The 14,433-nt window shown below is 41.0% G+C and overlaps 2 protein-coding genes across 2 annotated transcripts in view; both read left to right on the top strand.

Moving 5' to 3' along the window:
* Positions 1–80: 80 nt before the first annotated feature.
* Positions 81–6,748, top strand: LOC106951262 (uncharacterized). Its single transcript, XM_015038672.1, has 13 exons — positions 81–285; positions 362–388; positions 478–604; positions 689–867; positions 1,457–1,640; positions 2,300–2,406; positions 2,743–3,015; positions 3,755–4,060; positions 4,135–4,236; positions 4,321–4,348; positions 5,802–5,850; positions 5,935–6,000; positions 6,076–6,748. The coding sequence occupies exons 1-13, from the start codon at positions 255–257 to the stop codon at positions 6,175–6,177; spliced, it is 1,581 nt and encodes a 526-aa protein (XP_014894158.1). The 5' UTR covers positions 81–254; the 3' UTR covers positions 6,178–6,748.
* Positions 6,749–7,833: 1,085 nt separating this feature from the next.
* syngr2b (synaptogyrin 2b) overlaps positions 7,834–14,433 on the top strand; it is a 13,496-nt gene continuing 6,896 nt past the window's right edge. The window contains exons 1-2 of the mRNA XM_015038670.1: positions 7,834–8,105; positions 12,969–13,206. Of these exons, the coding sequence (XP_014894156.1) occupies positions 7,995–8,105; positions 12,969–13,206 (349 nt within the window). The 5' untranslated portion in view covers positions 7,834–7,994. The remainder of the gene's footprint in view (positions 8,106–12,968; positions 13,207–14,433) is intronic.

Here is a 14,433-nt window from a genome sequence, read left to right as displayed (position 1 = left end):
GAAAACAATGTTTTCTTGCTCCTCGGTGAGTCTGAGTTTGTCTCAGTGAACTGCAGCAGGACGGTTTTATTTCTCCCAGCTGAAGTGACGCTGAAGCTCGGGAGGCGTTGGCCTGCAGCTCTATCAGCCGCCTGCACATTTCTCTGCCTGTAAGGTAATCAGACGCACGGCTTCATCCACCCAGTTACAACTGCCACTTATTCCCTCCGATTTTACTCCATCCAAAGCCTCCCGCTGCGTAAAACGACTTCAGCATGTTTGCTTCTGTGTTTTTGGCCATCCTGGGTAAGCAGGCAGGCAGAAACTCAACCGAGTGTCGAGGATTTTGAAATAATTTAACATTTCATCTCCATTCCTACAGGGTTGTGCTGCTGCACAAAAGAGAGCAGTAAGTACATTTTCATGATCATTTGTGTGCCATCCGGCGAGGAATGCTGGTGGCTCTTTGGGATTTCTTTCTTCTTTTTTCCCCAACAGATCAGTTCCAACTGGACCAGCCGCGACTCCACGGCCCCTCGCAGGCTTTGGTACGAGACGTCATTGTCTTTGAGTGTGAAATTCCCAGTTCAGAAAATAATGAAATGATTCTTCTGACATTATACAGGTAAGTAGAGTCAAGTTGCAGTAGGAGTTAAACGCATTCGGAGAAATAGAGCAACGGGAGACATGTTGAAATTCCTGTCTTCAGGAAGGATGACCGTAAACAAATGTTTGGAGAATACACCCTCCTAGCCGGGGAGGAGACGGGAAACTTTTCCCTGGTTATCAAAGCTAAGCACGAGGGCGACTTCGAGTGTGTGGCCAGCGCACAAAACGACACCAAAATAAACGAGACTGTCAGCAAAGCGCACTTCTTAAGGGTTATTGGTAAGTCCCGTTGAGGAGGACGAATTATGCATTGAAAACTGTTTCCTTAAAATATAAGGTTACACTCAGCAACAGTTCAACTCTGGTTAATTTCACTCATCAATGGCATGAAGTCTTATTTACACACACTTTGTCAAATTCAATAGGACAGAATAGAGTAGAAGTTCCTTTTTTTGTTCCTCGGTGGGGAAATTCACCTTTTTTATCTTCAGGAAGCTGTTTTAGGAGACCTCACAAATACATAATCATATCTTAACACAAGCATTCAATGAATCAAAATTACACAGTCGTGTAAACTAAATACATCCTTATTAAGATCATATCTCTGCATGTTGTTGATTAGTTATGGAAGTGCACATTATTTAGGTTTTATAAAGTAGGGCTGCACTACTACAGTATTGCGTGGTTTCATGGGGAACAGGTTGAATGTCACTGAAATAATCTTATGATCTGCTAAATGAGTACAGAGAAGACAAATAAAAAAAAATTCAAATACAGAAGCTCGAAAGATAAAATCTTTGCATAATCTCTTTTCTGACAGCTGTGGTAGTGACGTTTATGTGGTTTGTTTTTTCCGTTTGTTTTGCAGTGCCAGTCGTCGGCGCTGCGATCGTTTACACGGGTCCGACAGAGATCTATGAGGAAACCGAGCTGGAGCTGCAATGCAAAGTTCAATCTGGAAATCACGTTTCCTACAACTGGTTTCTCAATGGGCACCTCGTCTCTCCGTCTCGTCGCCGCTGGATTGGAGACAACCGGTTAATAGTCACCAGGTCAGTGATGGCACAAAGCATGGCTTTAAAGAAATCCTTTAAGACCGGAGCGTTAAATTACTGGAGCTTTTTAAACTAATGGCTAAACGTGGGCAAACCCACGTTTGTGCCTCCATCTAATTCTCCACATGTGAATTGTCTTTTGAAACTTGCAGCAGTGCTGAATGCTACTTATTGATGTAAAAATTCAGAACAGTTTTTATGTAATTCTTTAAGTTTGTTGAAGAAAATCGTCAGGTAATGAGATGAGGTCTTTGTGAGGAAACAATTGTTTTTCTGGTTAATTTTCCACCTGCTGTGTTTGTGGCTGCAGCCTGGTGTGAGAATAAGTGTGAACTGCTTGCATTAGCTGCATTTTATGAGTCTGCGCATATTTAGTGAAATCTGCTCCGTAAATAAGAAATTATGACTGAATAATGAAAAATAGCACAAAATAAACAGAGAAAATTTATGTTCTTTGTGAATTACCCGTATTTTCCCTCCTGGTCCCTTTAAAGATCTTACATGTCAACATCTGCACTGTTGCTGAAACGAGACTGAAGTCGCTGCCGATGTGCAAACATAAAACACGATGTCGTCTGTTTTGGTGATAATCTGTTTCGGTTGTAAGAGTAAAGTGTTTGCTTGGTTAGAGTCAACATGATCTGCGTCTCTTTTAGAGCGTCCTCTGAAGATGGCGGCGCCTACATGTGCCAGGCTAAAAACGTCTTCAACGAAACGACATGGTTCACCTCCAACAGCTCAGACCTCGTTATCACCGTCAAAGGTTGGAAGATTACATCGTGACTTGCAAACGTAGCTAAACCAGATTTTGTCATGTTGCAACCACAAATGTTGATGTACTTTATTGGGGAGATTTTTTTTAAAACAGTTCCGTTTACAACCTGTTTCTGTCAGAAGTCGTTAGTAAAGTGAGTAACCTAATCTCAAATCCAGCCGTTCTGTGAAAGAAATTTCTGATTCGAGTACAATTTCAATCAAATGCATTTTAAAATGTGCAACGCCACAAAATGTGGAACAGCTTAAAGGGGTTTAATACTCTTGTGAGGCGCCACAATTCAGCCCAGCAGAACCGACGTCCTCCTCGTTTGTGTTTCCTCAGATCTGGTGTCGACCCCTGACATCTCATTCACCGTGGTGAAGGGGGGTAATGGCTCCTATTCGGCCAGCATCACCTGCCAGGCTGAGAGAGGCGATCCTCCTATAAGCTTCTCGCTCTACATGGGCGAGAAGCTGATGCTCACGGAGAGCTTTACAGAGAGACACGCCACGTTCACTCTTCCAGTGGTCATGGACCAGCACTCTGGATGGCTGCAGTGTCGGGCCAGCAACGGGAACCAGACTGAATACAGTCGATGGCTGCCTTTTGAAGTCGGTAGGTAATAAAACTCTGCTGTGTTTTTTTCTTTCTCTGTAGATCTGCAGTAAATACTTACCAAAATAAGTGCTACACCCCCCAAAAAATAAAACTTTATCATGAAAATCCCAAACTCTTTGCTGACTTCCTGCTGCAGTTAGCTGTGCTGCAGTACAAATGCTATCAACATTAGGAGTTTATGGTGTTACTTCATTGTGTTTACATTCATTGGGAAGCGTTTCATTCGGCTACAATGGAAGAAACCCAATCTGTTACGATTCGATCTTTGGTTTTTCTGTTTCAAAACAAAAGAAAAATAAAAAAAAAATAACCTTGTTGTTTTATTGCTTTTGTGTTTTTAAACTTAAATAAATGTATGCAAGATCAAAACGATTAAAAAACATAGTTTGATTTGATCAAATATATGGTTGCTGTTGTTTTTTTATATGTGATACTGGAAATGGCAGAAGGCGTCAAAGAAGAAGAGCATACAGGAGATTATTGCACCTCGTATTGTCATTTACTTTTACGTTGAATGTTAAATACATCTTATTCAGAGTTCATGAGCTCAATGAGATGCATCGACTGTAACAAGACAAGGATTTCTGCTGGGTCGGGGTTCGGTTTAAGTTAAACCAGAACTGCACACAGTTTAACTCGAACTGAGACAGTAAAAGTGGGCAGAGCAGCAAAAGGTCAAAAAAGGCCAATGGCTTACAGTCCCTCTGACTTTGTGTCTCTCTTAACCTTTCTCTAGTGTCAGTCGCCGGCCCAGTGACGGTCCAGTCTGAATATGACATGGGAGATAACTATGCCGTCATTGGCCTGAGGCTCTACTGCAAGGCGGCAAAGGGAACTCATCCTCATTTCCAGTGGTACCTCAACCAAACGCCTCTACATGGGCAGGGCAGCTTCTTCTACGTGGTGGATCTGCCGCCGGAGCAGTCGGTCCTGCTGCTGGCCGTGGGGAGGCGGAGCGCCGGAAAGTACCGCTGTGAAGTGTGGGACAGCTTCGACAACAGCACGGTCATAAGCAGCAAAGCGCTTTACGTGGACAAAGAAGGTAGACGCTGAATGCTGCTTGAACAACGTCTCCTTGAGACAAATCACTGACCGATTTCCCGTTTTTCTCCCTAGTGCTGAATCGCCTTCCAACCTTAGTGGTGGCTGTGGTCTTCAGCTGTTTCGCGCTCCTGATTTTCCTGGTGTTGTTTTGTTGTCTGTCAGGAGTCATCTTCAGTGAGTTCGCCTGATCTCATATGTTTGTACGTCTTCCTTTGCTGTGAAGGGGAGATGCTGAACGTTTGTCCGTTCTTCTTTCAGGGTGGAAACAATCTCAACAGAAGTCAGAGTGAGTGTTTTTTTATTTATTTATTGGAAAACAGAGTAATCTAAGATGGGTTTTTTTCTTTCTTTCTTTGGAGGAAAAGATAACGAATGACATCATAGATTCAAAGTGAAAATTAAAATGTCTCTATTCCAGTTTTCCTTTAGCGTCACAGCTGCTTTTAAAGGAATAGGTCATGATTTGTGAAGCGAGGTTCTGTTAAAACATTATAAACCATAGATTCGTCCTACCGTCTTCATAATCCAGCTCCCACAAAATTCTTTCAGAACCTCCCTCATTAGTTTTGACCATAATTCAGTATGAGAATAAAGTGATGGAGATTTGAGATTACTAATTGCCAGAATATTTTTTGTTATTAACCTAAAGATGAAATCAGAAGAAGGCGACTGAACCTAGTAAGAGTGTTGTTACTTATTAGCCACAGTTGTAAAAAGTCCTGTACTTACATGGGGTGAAAGGCCATTTAATGAGGAAGATGCCATTAGTCCACAAGCAGGATAAAAAAAAAAACTAGGTTAAAGTTGGAAAATGACTCAGGGATAAATCTTTTGATTTTTGTAAACATGTCTTGTGATCTAGTGAAATAGAAACTAATCTAAAATTTTCTGTCATTTCGCAAACAGACGTAGTTTTGCAATCTTGACTTAATTAAAACAGCAAAGTGTTTAACCCTTTCGTGCATAGTGGTCACTACAGTGGACAGCTGTCTAAAAGCCATTTTCTTGTGCTTCTTGTGGATTTTTATGTTATAAATGCACACAGACCGCTGAAGTGGACACTAATCCATTATAAGATACACTATAAACTACTGGCCATCAGCTGAAAATGCAAGAAATTATTTTTGTTAAATCCAATATGGCCGACAGACAAACAAGCATGCCGACTGACCCGGTTCCTCCTTCTACTGTAGATGGTAAAAAAAAAACATTGTGACCTCAGATAACCCCTAAAGAACAATACTACTGATGTGTTTTTCAAATAACAACTTTGTATTTGGAGAAAATTACAATTGATCACCTAAAAAGAAAAAATTACTAAATTTTTCTTCCTACCTTTTTGTACCTTCAGAAAATAAAATAAAAAATTGGAAAAAAATCCTGACACAAAGGATCATAATTCATGCATGAAAGGGTTAGTCTGATTTGACGTCAGATTTAAGAAAAAAAAAAACAGTGTATGTAAATATCCGGTTTCAGCTGCATCTTTGTTCAAAGACGAAGCAACACTATGGCGTATGCTTGTTGCTTCTTCTGGGAGAAACCATTTTACCACAATCCCACACCTCCCACTTGAGTTCCAGCCGATATTAAATACCCTGCACGTCTTCATCACAGTGTAAATTTGTTTGGTTGTATTTTCCCAAACGATTACACAGATTGTAAGAGTCAGGAGCTGAAACTTACGTAAAATGTTTCTGAAAGGCGAACAAGCTAAATGTGTTTAAACTCACTATTAGGTCGAGTTTTGTAATGGACGACAGACCTGTTGTATCTGCGATCGAGATGGTAAGTCGGCATTCCTCCAAACCTGAAGGTTTCCACCATGTGGCACCACCAGCCTGAATGCCTGACATAAATCTTCTCCTGTAGGACTGGACAGAGTACAACGAGGACCCTGAGGTGGCGAAAGCACCAAGAGAGGACGAACTTTATCAGGTGACTCCATCGTTCGGTTCAATATTCAGCCATTATTAACAAATATTCAAACTACTCTCCTCATGTCCTGGTCAGGAATCTGAAGCCTCTGAGGACGAATGGCCTCAGATCGAGCAGGAAAAACGGACACTGGAGAATGAGGCTGATGAAGACTCAAACCGAACACTAGAACTTTAAAATAAATGCATTTGGAGTTGATAATCTATACCTTGGTGCCATTTTAGTGTAGATATTTGCAGTAATAGTTTTAGCAAAAATGATGTTAAAGGTGTTTTTATAAAATAAGCAGTGATTTTTAGTCAAATATCTTGAACTCTTTCTTACATTTTGCAACATAACATCAACTTACTTACTTGGGATATTACACAAGTTTGCATTAAAAAAAAAAACATTCAGCATTTGTGACTGTGCCTTGCTGTTGAAATTCCCTGAAACCTGTCAATGGATGGCCAGGAATTAGACTGCGCCTGAAGCATTGACTATCCATTGCTAAACTGCAGAGGAGGGAACCGAAAGAGTTTGCATTTCTGCTGAGTTTGCACTTGGTTTGGTCATAACTTTCTGAGCGTCCTGAATGTGGTGCCACCAACCAGTGTTGTGCAACTAGCAAGAACAAGAAGTTAAACATGTTGAAACTGAATCATGTTCATAGTTCATCATCTGAAGGCTGTTAACCAGTTTCATAGCTGGTTTCTGTATTCGAACTGCCCTGTTGTTGAAATACGCTATAAACTCGACTCAACACAAACTACATTTCATTAATTCATCACTTTTAAAAATAATGATAAAACATCTGAATTACCCTGTGAATAGTATTATCATTTGTAAACTGGTCTTATTTAATTGATGCACTTGTGTTTAGCTCTCTTTTGTTCTCTTTGCTTTTTCACATTGGCTAAAAATAATAAAAGCTGTAATCATTTTCCTGCATTAATCAAAAAGGTGAAACTGAATTCTGAAAGTTTGACTGAAAGCAGCTGCAAACTTAGTTTTGTTTAACTGATCAATCATGCAAAAATAAAAATCAGATCTTCTTATGCGCCACTCCCCGCCTGCTGCAGGCTGCATGCAGTATCAGCCGATATATGGCGAGGGAATAATTTGGTACAATCGGATGATGATGCTTGGGACAAGAGCCTTGAGTTCATAATATTGTCGAGGTTAAGAAAGGAAAAAATGTTTCATCAACCTGCAGGTGAGCAACATTGTAAAAAAATAGCATCTTTAGTTCTTGTTTTCAGGAAAAATGATCAGGTTTTTGTTTAATTATAAGGAGAACCGAAGCCGAATCTCTTTTATTTCAACAAAGACATTCTCTGTTGCTGTTTTTAATGGTGAAAACGTCATACTATATTAAAATGTACATGACCATTGGGTTAAATAAAATCTGTATTAAAACATTTATCCCATTTACAAGACAAAACTTCAATAGGAGACCAATTGTTGGACATTTCAAGGTAATATCTAAATAGGGCATTTTAGTGATTGTGGATCAGAATTTTTTTCAGGTTTTATTGTAAATGTTGGAGCAAAACGTACCCAATAATTTCAGCTTTTAAATAGTTCTAATCCACGGTAATGTTCTCCGCATCATTTAAATGTTAAAAAAAAAACCCACTGGATTGTTTGAAAGAAATCCTGAAGAAAAACTAAGCATTTTTCTTTTGGACCTACATATCAAAGATGAGCTGTGCAGCAGGAGAAACGGGGGCGCGGAAGTCAAACTGGCCAAATTTTACTGTAATTCTGGCGCAAGGATTAAAAAAAAAAAAAAAGCAATGTGTTTGTGAAAAAGTAGCACTGACTGTCAGTCGTTCAGCTCCCCGGCAGCTCCGCCCCTCTCCGCGCTGCTCCCCTCCTCCTGGTGCGGCTCTCACTTCAGAGAAACGCTCTCAGGAGGTGGCAGCACTTTTTTATTTTTTAGCTTTGGTTCATCTAAGCCCTGAGGCTCTCTTCTCTTGTCCGGGGGATCGGCTCCACTCCCAGGGTCAGACATGGCGGAGAACGGAGGTGCGAGTGCGTACGGAGCCGCTCTGGCGGGAGGAGGCTTCGATTTCTACAAGTTCATCCGACAGCCGCAAACAATCGTGCGGGTCCTCAGCTGGGTGAGTGAGAGGCTGGAGGAGCTCAGGCTCAAACAGAGCCGGTGGATATTTTAACCTAATATGTAACCAGGTGCTCTCCGGTTTTAAATAAGTAAACTGGGGAGTTAAAACTGCTTCTTCATGGTGCGTCTCCGTGTTTGTTTGTTTGTTTTGTTTTTTGTTTTTTGCAGCCTGCGCGGTGACAGATCAACACTCCAGACAAAAGGCAGACAAATGTCAAATAAAGATTTTCACTTCCGGGATGAACTGCGTGTCTGAACGCTGCAGTTACTCTCTGACCTTAACTCTGTCCTACTTCCATGTTGTGCAATAGACGAAAACGACTATAGTTGAGGCGCTTATGAGGAGAAATTGTGGTAACTCGCGCTCAAGGGATATGCTTGTGTGATCACCTGTTGCTAGGTAATTTTATTAAATATAAATTCGCATTATTGTGTCTTGTGAAACACAGTAATATATTTACTGTAAGCAGGGCCTAATTCAGAAGGGCCAGAGCCAGTTTTGGTAGCATGATCTTCAGGGTTGTTAGATTATAATCTCTTTTTTCTTTCTTTTCTTTTTTTGCTGAAAATGTGACTGTAACCATGTTAACCTAAAATGGAGTAACAGAGTCATTGAAACTGACCAAACACATAGTAGGAGATGTGGAGGATGCAGTTAAAGCTCTCTGTCTGTGCGCCCAGGGGTGTAAGGTTAGGTTAGAGGAGGGGCTGTGACATCATTGTTGCCAGTGATTAGGATTGAAACAATTAATTAGATTAATCAACAAATTTAGTAACAGATTAATCGTTAAGTGGGGGGAGGGGACATGTTTTTGGAGCATTAATTAAGGCCAGAACTGTACTAAAACTATATACGTTTGCATTTAGGACAAAAACACCTCAGTGCTACTCCTAAAGTGCTACAGTTTTAGCTTCACCTGGCTCAAGTTTACTAAAAGAATCCTTTGTTGCATTTTAGGCAATAAAATGTTCTTCTTACTTAAATGAATTGAATAATTTATTTAATGTATTTGTAATATTGGATAAAAAAGGACTTAAGAAGTTAAATGACAAAAATGTAGAATATGTATCAGTTTAATCGTCAAAATAATCATTCTAATCGGTTACTAAAATAATCATTTGCACAATTTTGCGGCCTCTAAAACCACAGCCGGCTTCGCCTGCTTGGGTCTGACTCAGACTTTGAGTGTGACGGTTTCCGTCCCCCGTGTCCTGAAGTCGCTTCCTGGTGGAGTGAAACCATCCAGACTCTCTTTGTCTAATTCAGATAATCATGAGAAATGAAACCCTCCAGATTCAGAGGAGTCAAAATGTGCATTTCGATGCAGATAAAGTTCTGCGTTCAGGCTGTCAGATGAGGGCTGAGGACAGAACATGCCCTTGGCTGCCGTCGTCGTGTATGTGCTTTGGAAACACAGTGTGTGTGTGTGAGGGAGACGACGAGTGTGTTGCTGGTAAACAGAGGCTCTGAATGGGCAGGTAAGGTGATACCTCCCCCCACCTGCTGACCCTTTCCTGTTACTCCTGGTCATCTACTGCTCTCCCTGGGTAAATGTACTGCATGCTTGCTGCTGCGGCTGTGTACAACTCATCTGCAATTCCTTCATACCAGATCAGATTTTTATTTTTTTTTCTGGTCCCACGATGTGTTTTAGCTCGTCTAGGATTAAGAGAAGTCACCTTATGGTGGATTGTAGCCACTGGATTGTAGTCACCATTATGATCTGAAATGAAGAAAACCTGCAAAAGTCAACTACTAATGTTCTGTACAGTTCATGCAAGCATAGTTTACTTTTTGTAGATGTTTAAAAGTTACAATTATTACTTCTCTGAGCTACAGGGAGCCAGTGTAAGGACTTTAAAAATGGGGTGGTTTGCTCTGGTTTCCTGGTTTTAGTAAGAAGATTCACATCTGGATCAGCTGCAGGTGTCTGATCTTTTTTTTAAAAAAATCAGACCTATGAAGACACTAATTCGACTAAACAAAGCACTAGAGAAAGAAAACACATGGAGGCCTTTCTCCAGATCTTGCTGAGACATTTAATCTCAAATGTTCTTCAGGTGATAGAAGACCGACTTTGTAATTGTCCTCATGCGTCTTTGTGTCATCCACATTTTGGGGCCTGATCAGTACTTTCTAGCTGTAATAACGGGGCAACAGAAACCCAGAAGGCCGACAAAGTGCCTTGCCCAGGGACACGACAACTGAGGAAGATGGAGCTGGGATTCGAACCCGCGACCCACCGGGTCACAGGTCGAACTCCGACCACTGTCTCCCATTAAGTCCAACAGAACCAGCACCGTGGTTCTTCCACAGTCTTCATTTATGTGGACTGCACACTTTGACGAGGGCAGTCCCAGTGCTGTGGTAACCACGGAAACCGGACTGAGATGTCAAAGCGTTTGTCATTGTTAGGAAGCTGTTTAACTATTAAAGCAGGTATTTCAGTGATTGTGGTGATGGGTTGGAGATCGGCCTGTAATTCTGCAGTAGTGATTTGTCCAGATTGATTTGTTTTTTTGTTTTTGTTTTTTTTTTTTTTTTAATCAAGGGTTTGATAACTGATGTTTTTAAAAACACCTGATGAGAGGGATGAGTTTATGACAGGCTGGCCTTTCTTCAGGAAAGTTGTGGGTATGATATCAGGACAGCAGGAAAAGGAGCTTGTATGATTTATAATTCCTTCTAGTTTATTTTTTATTGAGTTGGTTGAACAGTATTGTCTCCAGATTGATATTGATTAGACATAACTTTAGTAATGGCCTTGATAATGATGATTAAGCCTCTGATTTTCAGAATTTTCTCTGTAAGAAGCAAATTCATTGCAGTCACAGGAGGGTTTGTTAGTCACTCATCTGTGGCAAACAAGACACAAGCAGGGTCAATATTTTTATTAATGATTTCAGAGAATAATGATTCTCTCACATGCTTCAGGGTAAGTGATATATGTTCATCCTTTCTTTAAGAGTTTGCAGCGATGTTGAGTTTTCAGCCATCTTTGTTTAACCTTTCGACAATCGCTTCTTTCTCTTCTTACTAGAGAAGTTCTCCATGTGGATTAGATGTAAATTACAGAGATCAATGAAATATTAACACACTTACTGATAAGCCCAGACTTTGTCCTTCGATTGTGTGTTACATGTTTGATAGTGGATATTGGATATTGATCACTGTTTTCATCCAATCATGTTTCTGCTAAAAACATAACACAGAGATTATGCTCAGTGATATAGTCATTCGCTAAAAATGACTTTCCTGACAAGCGTCAGGAAACATCAATTTACTTATATAGGGCAAGATTTTCGCCAGAAAACTTGCTAACCCCGGGCGCCATTTTTAACTCATGTTTTTGAGTTAAAAAATGGTTAAAGTTGACAGGAAATTTGGAAATATCACTTGATATTTATGCATTACTGGAAAACTGGACGATTAATGCCTAAACACCAAATGTAAAGTCTTAAAGAAAGCAGAATTAAAAAAATAAAATAAATTAACAATGCCAAGCCTGGTGGGAACACAAGTAAAGCCTGGTGGGCCGCCAGGCTTATAATACACTGGAGGAAACCCTGTAGGGCATAAAAACATTTACCAACATGTTACAATTCAATAAAGTAAAACACGATAAACAACAATAAGAACAAGAGAGCAAAAAATAAGGCTAAAACAAAATACAAATATACAACACAGACTGTTACTATGAAAGAATTGCAGGGAACAAAAATGAGTTTTAAGCAAAGATTTAAAAGTTTCAGCAGTTTTAGTAGTCCGTACTTGTAAAGGTAAATCTAATGTTTAGTAAAGCCAGTTTAAAAAGTCAGTGTTGAATAATTTATCAGTTGGAGGTTGCTTTAAATGGGGGATAAATCTGGGTTTTGATTTTTAGACATACATGTTTTTACAGAGGAAATCATGATTCTTTCATGGGAAATTATATATTTGCCATCTGTCCTGTCATACACCTTAAGCTTCAACCTGAACCTCCATTTTTCAGCTCCTGCTGCGTTCTCCTCCCCCCTCCGCTCCCATTATGAGTGTTGTGGAGGGAGCTGGTGGCATCTCAGGCATCACATGGCTAGCAGCTGCACCCAAAATGAGGTCACATGGTGCAGCAAGTAATCAGAGCGGATAGCGGCCGACCGCAACCACGGGGCAGCAGGGGGACGGGAGGGGCATTTAAAGTGTCGGCAGTGAGAAACGGGGCTGGTTGTGACGCAGTTTAATCTTGTTATTCTATTACCCGACTGTGGAAAGCAAATACAAGATGCTTTCATAGTCCTGCCTCCCGTTGTCGAACAACAAAACATAAAATTATGTTGCTAATATGAAAGCCAAGCAAATTCATTTTTCTTTTACATAGAAATTAAGTTGAATTCAGTTTTTTTTTTAGACATTTCCTTTTACTGCTTTCATAAACTGAACCAGATCCCTGCCTGAAGGCTAAAATAATGTGTAAACTAACCTTTTGTTTCAGCTTTATATCATCTTATTCTTTGATTCTTTCACGTATGTTTAAAAAAATCCTTGAATCTCCCATGGCAACCATTCAGAGGTGCAGCAACGCTTGGTTTCACAAAGCGCCGCCAATTTCCACAAAACTCCTCCAGACTAGAGGCAGCAGCAATTAGCACACACCTGGTGGAACTTCTTCGCTGAGTTCATGATACAAACTACTTCTCCATCAAAAGTTGCTAAGACTGGTAGAAGGCAGCAAGATGAAGGAACGCTGTGATGACTTGCTGAAGGTGGAGTGTCAGAAAGAGCAGGAGAGAGGCCAGCTTTAAAGTGTCACAGCCCAAAACAAATGTCTTTTTTGTATTTTTTATAACGACTGCCTCTTTTTCTCTCTCTTCTCGACTGAAGGTGTTTGCCCTGGTGGTGTTCGCCTGCATCACCACGGAGGGGTACGTCAACCCTCCCAGCAGCGCCCAGGCAAAGTGCATCTTCAACCAGAGCGACTCTGCGTGTCAGTATGCCGTGGGAATCGGGGTGATAGCCTTCCTGGCCTGCGTGGGCTTTCTCATGCTGGACGTTTACATTCCCTTTATGAGCAACGCCCAGGACAGGAAGTACATCGTCATGGCGGACCTTGGATTCTCAGGTGAGTGGTGGACTTTGCTGGCTGCATCAATCAGTGGGTTTTTTTTTTTTGTTTTTGTTCCCATCTTCTCTAAGTTTTTAGCACAATTGTTAATCCAGTAAGTTGGTCTCCATTATATGGATGACATGTAGGTGTAAGAGGATCTGTTTATACGTTTTATAAAAATGATGCAGCTGGTTCATACTTAAGATCCAGCAGTCTGGGGAGAGCCGCGTCCCGCGACCTCAACCTTACGGTCGACTCATTCGCACCTCGGCTGTGAATAATGAAAGTTGCCGTTGAACTTGTTGGATTTTCAAATACGTGGTCACTTTATTAGATACGCCTTCTTATTATGGGGTTGGACCCTCTGTTGTTGGTGAAGCTGCTCTGTTGGGTCGAGATCTGGTAACTGGAGTCCAGTGAACTCGCTTGTCCCATCAGAAGAGGGGTACGCTGTGGTCATACAGGGATAGAGGTTATCAGGTGCAATACTCCTGTCAGCAGTGGTGTTACATGATGCTCACCTGGTATTAAAGGGTCTAAAGTGTCCCGAGAAAAGATCCTCCCTTCCATTTTACCTCCCCCAGCCTGAACAGTTGCTACAAGGCGGGATGAATCCATACTTTCATGCTGTTGACGTCTAATTCTGACGCTACCGTCTGAATGCCGCAGCACGTCTTTTTACCGTTTGCCACAAATGGCTGTTTGAGCTATTGTTGCCTTTTATATTTCTTTCACTGCTCAGACGTCAAGACATCTATCAAACACGGCTACTGCTAACTGGGCGACTTGTCTTTTCGCACCATTCTCTCTATACTCAACAAAGTCTGTTAAATTAAATTCTCGCACCACGAGCCTCGCCACAGTCTAAGCCAGTCCGTTCTCCTGATTCTGCCTTCACGTTTGAAGATGTGTACCTAATAAAGTGGCCATGTGAAAGTGGGCCGTGAGAGGAGGTTGGTAAACATTTTGCCCTCCTTTTCAAAGGGGAAAACTCCTCCCTCTCTGCTCGTCGTCATCAGCTCTAATCAGGTCAACCCTCACATAAAGACCAGACCTGCTGCTTGGCAACCGATCAGAACAACAGCATCGATATCTGTGTCGATCAATGAGTCGGCCAACCAATCCTTGACATAATGCTAAACGAGCAAGAAACGGTAAAACAACAATCACACATTGAAGCAAAAAAAAAAAAAAAAAAAAAAAAAATTTTTCAGGCCAAGGAATCCTGAGAATCTTAATCGT

This window comes from Poecilia latipinna, unplaced genomic scaffold (assembly GCF_001443285.1).
Source record: "Poecilia latipinna isolate Pla-1442-1.1 unplaced genomic scaffold, P_latipinna-1.0 Scaffold449, whole genome shotgun sequence".
NCBI lineage: Eukaryota > Metazoa > Chordata > Actinopteri > Cyprinodontiformes > Poeciliidae > Poecilia > Poecilia latipinna.
This window is presented reverse-complemented; position numbering and strand designations above follow the sequence as displayed.

Bases quoted from the DNA above. Each gene is read 5' to 3' on its own strand.
- LOC106951262 (XM_015038672.1), top strand. From the start codon at position 255: ATGTTTGCTTCTGTGTTTTTGGCCATCCTGG. The intron at 605-688 runs GTAAGTAGAGTC...TCCTGTCTTCAG, and splicing joins ATTCTTCTGACATTATACAG to GAAGGATGACCGTAAACAAA. The intron at 868-1,456 runs GTAAGTCCCGTT...TTTGTTTTGCAG, and splicing joins GCACTTCTTAAGGGTTATTG to TGCCAGTCGTCGGCGCTGCG.